The sequence below is a fragment of the Nomascus leucogenys genome, chromosome 3, assembly GCF_006542625.1.
Source record: "Nomascus leucogenys isolate Asia chromosome 3, Asia_NLE_v1, whole genome shotgun sequence".
Classification (NCBI taxonomy): domain Eukaryota; kingdom Metazoa; phylum Chordata; class Mammalia; order Primates; family Hylobatidae; genus Nomascus; species Nomascus leucogenys.
In genome coordinates this window covers 139,007,704-139,022,302 of record NC_044383.1, presented here as the reverse complement: position 1 = coordinate 139,022,302, position 14,599 = coordinate 139,007,704, and the positions used below count along the sequence as shown (strand labels likewise).

At 36.4% G+C, this 14,599-nt stretch overlaps 1 protein-coding gene across 1 annotated transcript in view; it reads left to right on the top strand.

The window, feature by feature from the left end:
• Positions 1–12,577, top strand: part of RGS17 (regulator of G protein signaling 17) — a 120,437-nt gene extending 107,860 nt beyond the window's left edge. The window contains exon 5 of the mRNA XM_030809860.1: positions 11,542–12,577. Coding sequence (XP_030665720.1) covers positions 11,542–11,730 — 189 coding nt within the window. The 3' untranslated portion in view covers positions 11,731–12,577. The remainder of the gene's footprint in view (positions 1–11,541) is intronic.
• The last annotated feature ends 2,022 nt before the right edge of the window (positions 12,578–14,599 follow it).

Sequence of the window (14,599 nt, the reverse complement as noted above, 5' to 3'; positions counted from 1 at the left end):
ATAGAGGTTCCTAGAATGTCTTCTCTTTTCCGTCCCAGCCTCTTTTTGTCTTTTTTGTTTCTTCTGAACAACTGTGATTTTTGCCTTTGCATTTAAATGGCATGCCCCTCTCTTGTGCACCTGAACATTTATGGGCTACAGTCATCTGTTCCTCCTCCAATACCTGGCATGGCCCCAGGCTGCCTTACACTCCTTGCTTTGGGATCTATAAAAGGAATTAGTGTCTATTTTATTAACCTCTAAGTTTGGAATGCTACATAAACTATTTCACTTCTAATAAGATATACAGTATCTAAGTTATTTAGTTTTTTTTTATTAGTTAGGTTAAAATGCCATTGGTATTCCAGAGTGCTCCAGGACTATTGTCTGTACAAAATGAGAAACCTTCTAGAATTAGATGCACAAAGGATTGATTTATTTTTTTATTTCCTACATGAACATGAAAAATGTATTCATAAAAGCAAGGTGGGGAGAATTTAATAAATATAATACAGTGTGACATCAGTAATAAATGTGTAGCCCCAACACATTTGTTACTGATGTCACACTGTATTTCTAATACTGGTATAATTCTGCATCCTAAAACTACATTCTTCAGGCTTCTGGCCTGCCTCGGATTTTAGTATCTAAACAACTCTACTTGTATTTTATCAGTATAATAATTTTATGCTAATTTTTATTATTTTAAAGTTACTGCATATAGCAAATAAACCAGATGATCCAAATGTGCCCAAATATGTGCTTCTTTTGCCTGTAATTATACAAAATGAGAGTCCTTGGGAAGGTTATCTAGCCCATTTCTGCCCCCAAAGTATGTAAGATGTGACATCTTAAAATGATAGTTGTCTAGATTACTTAGTCCATTCCTTTGTGCTATATTTGTAGCATCTTAAAATGATGACCGTTCCATTCTTTTTCAGTGTTAGGAGAAAAAATATTCTCCATCCTATGTCCCTTATTTTTACAGTTTCTGTTCTTTAATGTTTAGTTTTTTATGTAAAACATTTTCTTATTATCCACAGAGTCCCTGATTTTCTGATGTCACTGATTGATGGAGCTTTGCAAAATACTTAATTTTTTCTCTTTGAGCCATGTTTAGAGTTACTATAGTGATTATTTAAATATAAACTAGTGAGTTTCCATTCTTTTTGCTAAAGCAATAGAGGTTTGTTTTCATCTAATTTTTTTTGAGATGGAGTCTCACTGTGTCACCCAGGCTGTAGTGCAGTGGCACGATCTCAGCTCACTGCAACCTCCACCTCCTGGGTTCAAGTGAATCTCCTGCCTCAGCCTCCCGAGTAGCTGGGATTACAGGCACCCGCCAACATGCCGGGCTAATTCCTGTATTTTTAGTGGTGACAGGGTTTCACCATATTGGCCAGGCTGCTCTGGAACTCCTGACCTCAAGTGACCTGCCTGCCCTCAGCCTCCCAAAGTGCTGGGATTATGGGTGTGAGCCACTGCGCCTGGCCATTTTCACCTAATTTCTTTCTTTTGAACAGAAGTTTCACCAGAAAGTCACTAAAATCTCATTTCCTGATCAAGAACATGACCTTTCCAGAATGACATACACTAATGTTTAGTGTCGTAACCATATTTACTCTCTCCTTTATGTTTCCTAATACCCATATTTTGGCGACTACCTGTTCTTTAATGTCCTCAAAATATCACAGAGAGAAACAGAGACAGAGGTGAATTTCAAATTGCTCTAATTTTGCCGACTTGTAATTAACTCTTGATATAGAAATTAATACACCATTGAAGTGCCATTGTTTAGCCAGCTGATTTCTATCCTGTCAGCAGAGTAATTAAATTTGATTGTTGTTTAATGGCAAAAACAAATAAGCAAAAGTAGATATTTTCAGTTATAAAAGATAATTGTTAAAAAGCTATGTTTTAAACCAAGGTATCCTGTTCATTGACTCGACTCATGTGCAAAAAGTCATCCATTTCTAATCAGCCACAATACATTACTAACTTACATCAAGTTACCACTCTTCAGATTTTGTTTTCTAACATTGGAGAGAGCACATGTCAGATCGAGAGAGCCCTGATTATACCGGAATTAGAGCACTGGACTAATATTCAGGTGCACAGGATTTTAATCCTGCCTTTGCTACATCCCAGTTGTGTGGCCTGGGATAAATCACTTTACCTCTCTGAGTCTCAACATTCAGTTCATTTGTTTACAAAAATAACAATAAAAATAAGCACAGAAACTAATAAGCCAAATGCATAACGGCAACTGTAAGGCTATGAAGCTATTGAAAAGGTTGGTTAGGCCGTTCTGGGCTTTCTACCTCTGAAATTCTGTACATGTTTCTATTTATTCAGAGTATTTGTGTTACTACTTCATCCTCTCCACCTAATGGCATAGCTTATCCATCATGGTCCTCCTTACTGCTGTCCCCACACTGAACCTCAGAATCTATTTAAACACAGTACTCAAGGCAGTTAATACCAATCTGAGTTCCTACCTATTTCTCATTTTGGGGCTAGACAATCTGGACTTTCTACCTCTGAAATTCTATGCATGTTTCTACTTATTCAGAATATTTTTAAAGAACATGAACATTTGAATCATTATAAAATGGTAATGACTAAAAATTGTCATGATTTTACTATTAAACAGAAGGCCATTTTTCTTCACTAGACTTTTATTTCACCTTAATTTGATTGCCTATTTGTGTTCCTCTTTGTTAAATATAGAAAAACAACTACATTTTAAAAATTATTTATATATAGACAACTTTTTCCCTTAATGAAACTATTGAAGTCAATGTGCTAAAAATTACATTACCTTATTTTAAGAATATGTTTTATGCATTTGTAATAATTTGAGCATTATGTTATAAAATAAGAGATATTACCGGGTGCGGTGGCTCACGCCTGTAATCCCAGCACTTTGGGAAGCCAAGATGGGTGGATTACAATGTCAGGCATTTGAGACCAGCCTGGCCAACATAGTGAAACCCTGTCTCTACTAAAAATACAAAAAATTAGCCGGGTGTGGTGATGGGTGCCTGTAATCCCAGCTACTTGGGAGGCTGAGGCAAGAGAATCACTTGAACCTGGGAGGCGGATGTTGCAGTGAGCCAAGATCGTGCCACTGCACTCCAGCCTGGGCAAAAGTGTGACTCTGTCTCTCTCTCTCTCTGTCTCTCTCTCTGTCTCTCTCTCTCTCTCTCTCTCTATATATATATATATATATACATATTTTAAAAAGATATTTGCAATTAGGAGGTGACATAACTTCTGTTCTTGGTATAGTGTGCATTTTATGAAGGAAAAGGCCAAACTAAAAAAAAAAACTAGAAATTTACACATTTGTTTTAAAAAGTAAATTTTTTTTAAAGTTATATCTTCAAGGGCAAAACAAATGAAGATAATAAAGAGGCCTTTAAGCCTAATAGTAGACTTGCTCCACGTAGCGGATTTTGGTGGCAGCTTATATTAATTAATGGAAGGATGTGTTAGGCCAATCTTACATTGCTATAAAGAAATACCTAAAACTGGGTAATTTATAAAGAAAACTGGTTTAATTGGCTCACAGTTCTGCAGGCTTCACAGGAAGCATGGTGCTGGGATCAGCTCAGCTTCTAGGGAGGCCTCAGGAAGCTTATAATCATGGCATAAGATGAAGGGGGAGCAAGTACATCACATGGGCAAAGCAGGAGCAAGGGGTGGGGAAGTGCCACTCACTTTTAAATAACCAGATCTCACAAGAATTCACTCACTATCACAAGGACAGTACCAAGAAGATGGTGCTAAACCATTCATGAGAAATCTGCCCCCATGAACCAGTCATCTCCCACCAGGCCCCATCTCCAACACTGGGGATTACATTTCAACCTGTGATTAGGGTGGGAACAAACATCCAAACGATATCAAAAGACAAACCTAGCAAAATAAATAACTTGGATAAAAAATCTACTTAGAGGCTCTTATCAACTGTAAACAGCATTAAGCTACTGAAAAAAGAAATAACTATAAATCCTTCAACAAATATCAGACATTTATCTGAATTGAAGAAAACTGTGGTCCAGTTATGTAGAAATCTGCCTAATGATGGCGTTGTCGTTACCAGGACTATAAACTGGATCTGTCACTTACCATCTGTGAGCCACTTAGCAGCTCACTTTAGCGCGCTGGAACCTCCACGTCCTAGTGTTATGAATGAAGGCATGGAGAAAGCCCAAAAACCCACGAAATCTGTGATGTTCAAGCTCTGGGGAATGGTAATTGTAATCGTAGTAGGAGTTTGCTTTTTCTGATTTTTCTAACTTCCCAGTTACCATCTGAGAGAAAAAAGTAATAGACCTATCTGAACACCAGAATTATCTACAAAATAATGCTTATGTGATAGACATGCAGATTCTGTGTGTCCAGGTAGATATGTCTTTAAGTGAAATTATGTGAATTTAGCACATTCAATGATTTCAGTCAGTTTTTCTAAACAGAACTCACTTGACTGTATTTTCCTAAATGTATTTTTTATGCATGCATATTATCATTCAAAAAATATTAGTTGACTATTTCCTATGAGCCAAGCACTGGGCTAGATGTTGGGGATATGATGATAAACAAGAGACACTGGCCAATCCCTTAATGGAGCTTACATTTTAGGAAGACAGACAAATCTTGTTGAAGTAAGTAACTAAAAATTGTGATGGGCTGGAGACTGAATTAGATGGAATAGAAGTAGTCAAGTAAGGTCACTCTGAGAAGGTAAAATTCAAGTTGATGCAAAAGCCAAACACATTGGGTTTGATCAAGATGATGTCATAATTATGATCAATTATTATTAATTACTTTACATTGGCTTCATTATTGGCACAGTGGTCTTGCCTATATTATTACAGCCTGAGTCTCACAACAATCTTTCAGCCACGAGGACAGATGGTACCACTTTACAGCAAAAGAAACTGATTCTCAAAGAGGTGAAATGAATGTCTGAGGAAATTATAAATATATCTGGTAGAGATAGAATGCAAGCCCAAGATCTTCTGATTCCAAATGTGGTGCTTTTGCAAATCCACCATGCTGATTAATTTTTCCATTGCCTAATATTTTCTTCCTGATGTTACCTTAGATTTCTATAAACCCAACCGTAGAACTTCACACATGATGAGAAATAGCAACCTTAACCACAGGCCTGAACCCTCCCCTAGACCAGCAGGATATACTTTCCTATCATCCAGACACCACCAAGAGTATTACATTACAGTTTACCCTACCAATAATCTTTGTTCTAAGAGAGAAATTCAAACAATTGGTCTTATTTGCAATGTGTAATTATTTTCAGGAAAAATAACAAGCACAAAATAAAATGTGACTAAATATACACAAAGTAAAAGTTAAAATTGACAGGAGGATCACGTATTCTTTAGATTTATGAAATTTAACATAGGAATACCAAATTTAGTTCAAATTAAAAGCAGAAAAGAAAATTTCCAGTGGCAGATGTTATCATTGGTACAATTTGATATGGACTTATAAAGGGAAAAATAATCAGAATTTTACTTGGAAAGGAATTCTAAATAAAGAAACTTCAGTAACAGTAAAAATAAGAGAGAAAAATGGAGAAAACACTTGGATGTGATACATGAAAAACATTGTTCAGGGATTTAATAACATAAAGAAAGGTTGTCTACAGAGAAAAAGACTTTCAGTGAAAATTCATTATTCTTGTATAATTATGCCAAAAATATACATAGGATCAAATTTTCCCTTGCATCTTGATGACTGGAATAAAAAGGCAGGGTCAAAAGTTGGTGTACTCCCTTTCAGCAGTGCTAACCTACCTTCATGTCCTCCTTCAATGAATAGGAAATCTAGTAAGATTAACCAGGGTATATGACTCAGTTTAACCCAGATTTTCCCAAGCCACACTAACAAGATTTCTCTGTCTTCCTTCTCCTCGCTTTACCTCCATACTTTTGTTGAACACTTCGCTCTCATGACTTTTTGCTTGCAAGTCCCTTGCTTTTCTGCCTCCCTGTCTTCTACTCCCTGTGGGAATGAATGCTTCTAAGTTCACCGAGACCTATTGCAAAGTCACTTGTGTGTTTTTAAAACTTCAGTTGCTATGGCTCAACATTGCCGGATTTTTCAGCACTGCTAAAACTGCCAGTTAAATGCGGTCAAACCTATCATGCTGCCCGTGTCCTGTCTCACAAGGGTAGTGCTTTTGTGCTATAAATTCTGTTATTGCTGGAATGCACTCTTCCCTCTCTGTGGCCTGAGATAAGAGGAGACACGCATTGCCCGAGGATAGCTCTTATCTTGTGCTACTCAACTTTCTCTTCCCTTAGGATGAGTTCTTTACAGGAAATTCCTCAGTCCCTCATGCAATGGAGCCCAGATAAGATGGCTTTAGAAGCCATCCAGACACACCTGAATCCTAGGGTGACTGTGGCCCAGGCCCAACTGGGATCCACCACCAATACCTTGTATTATAGATGATCCACATTCTGAAGCACAAAAATGCCACAAGATGAAACAATAGATTGTTATCCCCATGGGGTTTATCCTTATTATTTGACCTCGCTACACTTCTTTTGACTGATCGACAGCCTTTTCAGGCAAACAACCTGATATTAAGGTAAATATTTTATTCTTTAAATAGAAATAACAAATGCATTTTTGTTATAGATTACTAAATATTGAACTGTATGACTTTACAATATTTCAATACTGTTTTTAGCTTGCAAAAAAATGAAAAATTAAACAATGAGGACATAAGCCATTTAAGTTTATTTGTCTTAAGATAATAATATGATTCCATCTACTGAGAAGAAACCTTTACACTATATTTAATGATACTCCTATTTAAGAAGTAAATGACCCCCCTTTTTTTAATCTCTAATGTAAGTTTTCCTGCTCTATTGAAACAAAAAGTTCACTCAAGTTTGAAAGAAAACAGAAGGGTGTGTTTGGTAAGAATTTACCTTACCATAACGTGATGTTTCAGAATAAGATAAATCAGTTTATTTCAGTTTAAACTCCAGTGTCAGCATTTCTCTCTGGCATATAAATGCAAAAATATATTTTTAGATAAAATAAAAACGTTGGGGAAAAATATTCTGTGCTTTCTAAAATCACTTTGTACTTCATAGTGACCTCATGTGGTAATAACAGAAAATAAAAACTGAACAATTCATTTCCAGAACATTTTTATTTTTAAAGAATTCCCAACAAAGACAAATGTGTAGTTCAGCCAAGTAATGCTTTTTAGGCTTGCTTCAGCAATACTGCAGGTTCAGTTACAGACAACCACAATAAAGCAAATATCACAAAACAAGTCGCACGAATATTTTGGCTTCCCAATGCATATAAAAGATATGCTTGGCTCGGCGTGGTGGCTCACGCCTGTAATCCCAGCACTTTGGGAGTCCGGGCGGGCGGATCACGAGGTCGGGAGATCGAGACCATCCTGGCTAACACAGAGAAACCCCGTCTCTACTAAAAATACAAAAAATTAGCCGGGCATGGTGGTGGGCACCTGTAGTCCCAGCTACTCGGGAGGCTGAGGCAGGAGAGTGGCGTGAACTCGGGAGGCGGAGCTTGCAGTGAGTCTTGATCGCGCCACTGCACTCCAGCCTGGGCGGCAGAGTGAGACTCAAAAAAAAAACAAAAAAAAGATATTCTTATACTATACTGTAGTCATAGTATAAACAATACTTGGCAATAGCATAGCAACAGCATTATGTCTTAAAAATGTGCATACCTTAATTTTAAAATACCTTATTGATAAAAACTGCTAGCAGTCATCTGAGCTTTTAGAGAGTCATAATCTTTTTGCTGGTGGAGAGAGGGTCTTGCTTCGACATTGATGGCTGCTGACTCATCAGGCTGGTATTGCTGAAGGTTGGGGTGGCTGTGGCAATTTATTCAAATAAGACAACAATGAAGTTTGCCACATCGATTGACTTCCTTTCATAAAAGATTTCTCTATAGCATGTAATGCTATTTGGTAGCATTTTGCCCACAGTAGAGCTTCTTTCAAAATAGGAGTCAATCCTCTCAAACCCTGCTGCTGCTTTATCAACTAAGTTTATGTAATCTAAATCCTTTGTTGTCATTTCAACAATGTTCACAGCATCTTCACCAGGAATAGATTCCATCTCAAGAAACCACTTTCTTTGCTCATCTATAAGAAGCAAGCCCCCATTCTTTAGAGTTTTATCATGAAATTGGAGCAATCAGTCCCATCCTCAGGCTCCACTTCTAATTCTAGTTCTATTACCATTTCCACCACATCTGCAGTTAGTTCCTCCACTGAAGTCTTGAACTCCTCAAAATCATCCAGGAGGGTTGGAATCAACTTTTTCTAAATTCCTGTTAATGTTGATATTTTGACCTCCTTCGATGAATCACAAGTGTTCTTAATGACTAGAATGGTGAATTCTTTCCAGAAGGTTTTTCATTTGCTTTGCCTAGATCTATCAGAGGAATCACTATGGCGGTGATAGCTTTATGAAATGTATTTCTTTGCTTTTTTTTGAGACAGAGTCTCACTCTGTGGCCCAGGCTGGAGTGCAGCAGCACGATCAAGACTCACTGCAAGCCCCGCCTCCCAGGTTCACGCCATTCTCCTGCCTCAGCCTCCCGAGTAGCTGGGACTACAGGCACCCACCACCACACCTGGCTAATTTTTCGTATTTTTAGTAGAGACGGGGTTTCACCATGTTAACCAGGATGGTCTCGATCTCCTGACCTCGTGATCCACCCACTCCAGCCTCCCAAAGTGCTGGGATTACAGGCATGAGCCACCATGCCTGGCCTCTGAAATGTATTTCTTAAATAATACTTGTGAGTTGAAATTACTTCTTGATCCATGGGCTGCAGAATGGATGCTGGGTTAGCAGGCATGAAAACAATACTAATTTCCTTGTGCATCTTCATCAAAGCTCTTGGATGACCAGGAGCATTGTCAATGAGCAGCAGAACTTTAAAAGGCATCTTTTCTTCTTTGAGCAGTAGGGCTCAACAGTGGGCTTAAAACATCCAGTAAGACATGCTATAAACAGATGTGCTGTCATCTAGGCTTTGTTGTTCCATTTATACTTCACAGGCAGAGTAGATTTAGCATAATTCTTAAGGGCTCTAGGATTTACAGAATGGTAAATAAGCATTCGTATCAGTTTAAAGTTACCAGTTAGTATTAGCCCTTAACAACAGAGTCAGCCTGTCCTTGAATCTTTGAAATCAGGCATTGACTTCTCTCTGGCTCTGAAAGTCCTAGATAGCATCTTCTTCCAATATAAGGCTGTTTTGTCTATATTGAAAACCTGCTGTTTAGTGTAGCCACCTCCATCAATTATCTTAGCTGGATCTTCTGAATAAATTACTGCAGTTTCTACATCAGCCATTTGCTGCTTCACCTTGAACTTTTATGTTATGGAGATAACTTCTTTCCCTAAACCTCATGAACCAACCTCTGTGAGCTTCAAACTTTTCTTACACAGCTTCCTTACCTCTCTCAGTCTTCACAGAATTGAAGAGAGTTAGGACCTTGCTCTGGATTAGGTTTCGGCTTAAGGGAATGTTGTGACTTGTTTGATCTTCTGTCCAGACCACTCAGACTTTTTACATTTCAGCAACAGGCTGTTTTGCTTTCTTACTCACATGTTCACTGGAGTAGCACTTTTAGTTTCCTTTGAGAACATTTCCTTTGCATACACAACTTGCCTAACTTTGAAAAGACGCCCAGCTTTTGGCCAGTCTCAGCTTTCAACATGCCTTCCTCACTAAGTTTAACTAACCATTTCTTAGCTTTTTATTTAATGTGACAGATGTGTGAATCTTCCTTTCACTGAAACACTTAGAGGCCACTGGCGGGTTATTAATTGGCCTAATTTCAATATTGCTTTCTCTGTGGGAAATAGGGAGGCCTGAGGAGAGGGAGAAAGATGTGGGAATGGCAGGTCAGTGGAACAATCAGTATACACACCATAGTCATCAATTAAAAATTAATTAAGTCTTATATGGGCATGGTTCATGGCCTCCTAAAACAATTGCAAGAGAAACATCGAAGGTCACTGGTCACAGATCACCTTAAAATATATAATAATGATGAAAATTGTGAAATATTATGGGAACTACCAAAATGTGACACAGAGACACAGAGTGAGCACACGCTATTGGAAAAATGGTGCCAGTCGACTTGCTTGACACAGGATCGCCATAAGCCTTCAATTTGTAACAAACGCAGTATCTGCGAGAAACTAAATAAAGGGAAGCACAGTAAAATGAGGTGTCCCTCTATGAGTTGGTCTGGCTAAGCCACAGATATGTAGTCTGGATTGCCATCTCCCAACAAATCTAGTAGCCATCCCTGGGGTGTCGCAATCAACCCAATTCCACGTGGTCTATTGAGCTCAGGAAGCTGGGGACACTGGATGGAATAGGAGAGGCTTCAATAAGAGACTGTCTTAGTTCCCAGACTTCATCCGAACAGTGGTGGGAAAAGAAGCCAGACTAAAAGGCATTTGCAGAATGCTTATGACAACACATTTAAATATAAATATGGAAGGTTTGTATGTGAATATATCATGAAATAACTATGGTTCACAGGTCCTATTCCTTGCTAAATAGTGAGGATCGAGGAAAACAATCTGGACTCTGAGTGGTTGTTTACCACTTGCAGGGTTGTTCTAACATGGTGTTTCAGCGCAGGGCTTTAGTTCTGTTCCTCCAACCATGCCCTTATTGCCAAGGGCCCTTTTGCCCATTTCCCTTTCTAACGCGTTTTACCAGTTCCAAGAGGATTCGCATTTAGTGAGGAAGTGGGAAAATCCTAAATCATTGCAGAATTTAATTTCTGTACACTTTTCAAATAACACTGTATTGATTATCTTAATGGTTATTCTGCATTCCTATTCCTATTTCTCCTCTCAAAGATCTCACTCCAAGCAATTGATCTGCTTCATCGTTAGTAAGAGGTCTTTGGATGTATAAGGATGTTTGCTAGTCCTTGCCAGGTAGATGTGAGACATGAAGCATACCTGCTCGTTGCACGCCCTGCCTCACTCTTGGTTCCTACTTTTGACACAGTAGGACTTGTTAGGATATGAATCTGTGGGGAGTTGGCATTTTATGTGCATGTTAATTTTTGCCAGGGAACTCTTCTGCCAGTAGATTTTTATCTTCTTATCAATATTGCCAACCTCCCCCAGTCACAGAATAGGAGGAGGTGAATTCATATTCTGGCTAGGAAATTTCTGGTATCTCAACCATGATTAGAAATTGTCAAAAACTCCTGAATGAATGCATAGAAACTATAAAACCAAGTAAGCAAATGCATCTGTAAACTAAATTTCTGGTTTAAAAGACTTAATTGGATTTTTTGTTTATTTAGTGCAAATTTTGAAGGAGAAAAGTACATAAGGTTGTGTAGTCTCAAAAGACGAACTCAAGACTTTTGGTAGTTGGATTTGCTCTTTAAAGTTTCTCTAAAATGTCACAAACCTACAGTTACTTAATTGAGGTCTTTTGAAAAAAATATTATTTAATGTATTTGCTCTTGTTTCTTTTTAGGTCAGTCTTGATTCTCGAGTTAGAGAGGTGATCAATAGAAATCTGTTGGATCCCAATCCTCACATGTATGAAGATGCCCAACTTCAGATATATACTTTAATGCACAGAGATTCTTTTCCAAGGTTTTTGAACTCTCAAATTTATAAATCATTTGTTGAAAGTACTGCTGGCTCTTCTTCTGAATCTTAATGTTCATTTAAAAACAATCATTTTGGAGGGCTGAGATGGGAAATAAAAGTAGTTAAATAACATCAGAAACTGAGTTCCTGGAGAACTACAGTTTAGCATTCCTCAGGCTACTGTGAAAACACAACCGTTATGGTCTTTGTCTCCATTTTTATCAAGGTTTTCCGTGGTTAAGTTTGGAGAAAATACCACACAAAACAATGAATTGCCAAATTGTTTGTTTTATTCAACACTCATTCTACTTGCAAGCAAAGTGTATTTGTAGTCCTATGAACAGTCTCCTCGTGTATCTCCAGAGACTGCATGTGCAAAGTAAAATGCTTCATTTGCCACATAGTTGTTGTAATATTTAATCCAATAGCATAACTTATATCTGTATTTAAGGACTTTTGTGCAATATGGTCTTAAGAAATAATTGCCAAAAAAATCGGCCATGGTTTGCATTTTTTAACATAATCTAAGACAGAAAAAAGCAATTTTTACTATGTAACAATGGTATTCAACATTCTATATACTGTGTTTAGTACACTAATTTTGAAGCCAATATTTCTGTACATGAAAAAGAGCTATTTATCTCTGTTTGTTGGAAAATCCTAATTGGGATTCCTCTGGTTGTTCGCTGCCAAAACTGTGGCATTTTCATTACAGGAGAGTTTACTATGCTAAAAGCAAAAAACAAAAAAAAGGAAGAAGAAAAAAAAGCACAAAACAATTTGAAGATATCCTATCTCAATGACAAATCAAAGAGTGATATTGCTTTTAATTGTAATAGAAGAAAATGAATTTATGTATATATCAGATGTCCAATACTGTAATTAATTTATTAAAGACTGGCTCTCCAGTTTTAAAATGGTTGTGTAAAGTTATGTACTTCAGCAAGAAAAAAATAATAATAAGCTCGATAACTTAGTTTTGGAATATAAAGAAAAGGACTTAATAAAGGAATGCCTACATGTAGCACTGTAAAACATTTTGATGAATAGCATCTGTCCTGTGGCATATTTTCCTTGAAAGTGAAATCCAATGAAAAGCTAAGTTTTTACCAGGAAAAGTTTTATAAGGGTTATGAAGAAAATAATTCTCTACTTCAGACCTTAACTGTTTTCACATAATATCTTAAGGATGACATTTTAAAGATGTTTAAACCAAACTGTTAGTTTTCATCCATCATTAAAAGGCAGTACAGTGCTCAAATCTTCCAGCTGCCATATTATTTTTCATAAGTACACTAAATCTTTACGACAAAACACTTGCCTGACATTGTCATGTACTTCTGACCTTCAAGGAAACAATATTCTGTCATACACAAGAGTGATAATTAAAATAATCAGCGTCATATTTATATCAAAGTGTTACATTTGAATATTAATATCCCCTGAAGACTATTTTTTTAATATTAAACTGAATGAATATAATACTGAGTAACTTAAAATGAAAGTTTTAAAAAGATTTATATCCACTGAGAACACTGGCCTTATATTAAGGATGATATTACAGTTGCAGGTTTTCTTTGTCATTTTTTTAACTACCTCTCATTTTTTAATTTATTAAACATATTTTTTAAAAAAACAGATTTGGGGGTTTCTTTTTAAATTTATTTTACTTGAAAGGTTGGCATCGTAAGTTTCTTTTTCCATAAACTTAAAACATTTCAAAAATTGTTTTTTTAAGCAAGTGTGATTTTCTAATTTATATAGAATTCAGGAGACATGAATAAAAGGGCTATTATCTATTCCCTATGCAAATATTTTAACTGTTGCAGTGTTTGACAAAATGGGATTTTTAAAAAATTGCAGAGTAGAAAACAAAATATTCTGTTTACACTGGCGTTGCTGACTATCCTACCATATTCAGCACTTTTAAATATGTTATTTATGAAAATGTAGTTAAAATGCAAGATAGAAAATATTTATAATAATCATTTCTTTTAACAAATGCCTGTGTTTTCTGAAAGTGTTAGTGTGTTAAGACATATTTTATTCATGTCATTTAAATACTATTTGAATAACAGTTTTCAGTAATATGTTGAAAAACAGATAGCTATGAAGATGTTTACAAAAAGTCATATTTTTTCCTAAAGAGTAAAGAAAAACCTAAAAGAATCATCACTTCTATTGTGAAGCTCTATTGTTCCTAAATTATTTAATTTTTTTCTTGCTTAGAATTGTTTATTATGCTACTATGATATATACACATGTATGGTGTAGTATCATATTTGTTTCTGTGTTTGAGGCACAACAAATTGGTGCACATGACTAGAAAATATGTAATATAGTGTGATACACTGCATGCATCAATCTTTTTAAATGTAGACTTTATATTCTCGTTGTTACTATATATGATGGTGACCTGCTAGTCATAAGTTATCTTTATAAGATACTTTGGACTATTAGATGAATTGTCTGTTTGACAATATCTTTAATATTTTACCAAATGTAAAAGATAAGGGCCCTTATAAAGAGTCCTAATCTCTAACCTGGGCATTTGTAGAACACAGATTTTAAAGTTGGTATATCCTTTTGAAACCTGATTAGGAAGTTGTGTTAAAAAAGATTCTAGAGCAGATTTACACATCAGATGTTGATAACCATGCTATGTGAGCATTTCTGTGCTAAACTCATATTTTTGGGTGAGGGGAGGGTTTCTCATTTAAGAGTATGTCTGTATATTTGCAACTCTACTAATTTTCTAAGTATGATATAATTCCTTCTGTTTAAGTTACAGAGCTATTATAAATAAACAAAAAAGCCTTCAACTGGTGTCTATGCTACCATTCCAAGAGCACAATATTTGTTTTATTAGAATTTGAGTTTTCCTAGTGAGTAAATTCCTCCCTGGGGAAAAATTAGCACTTTAAAATGGACACTTTGTG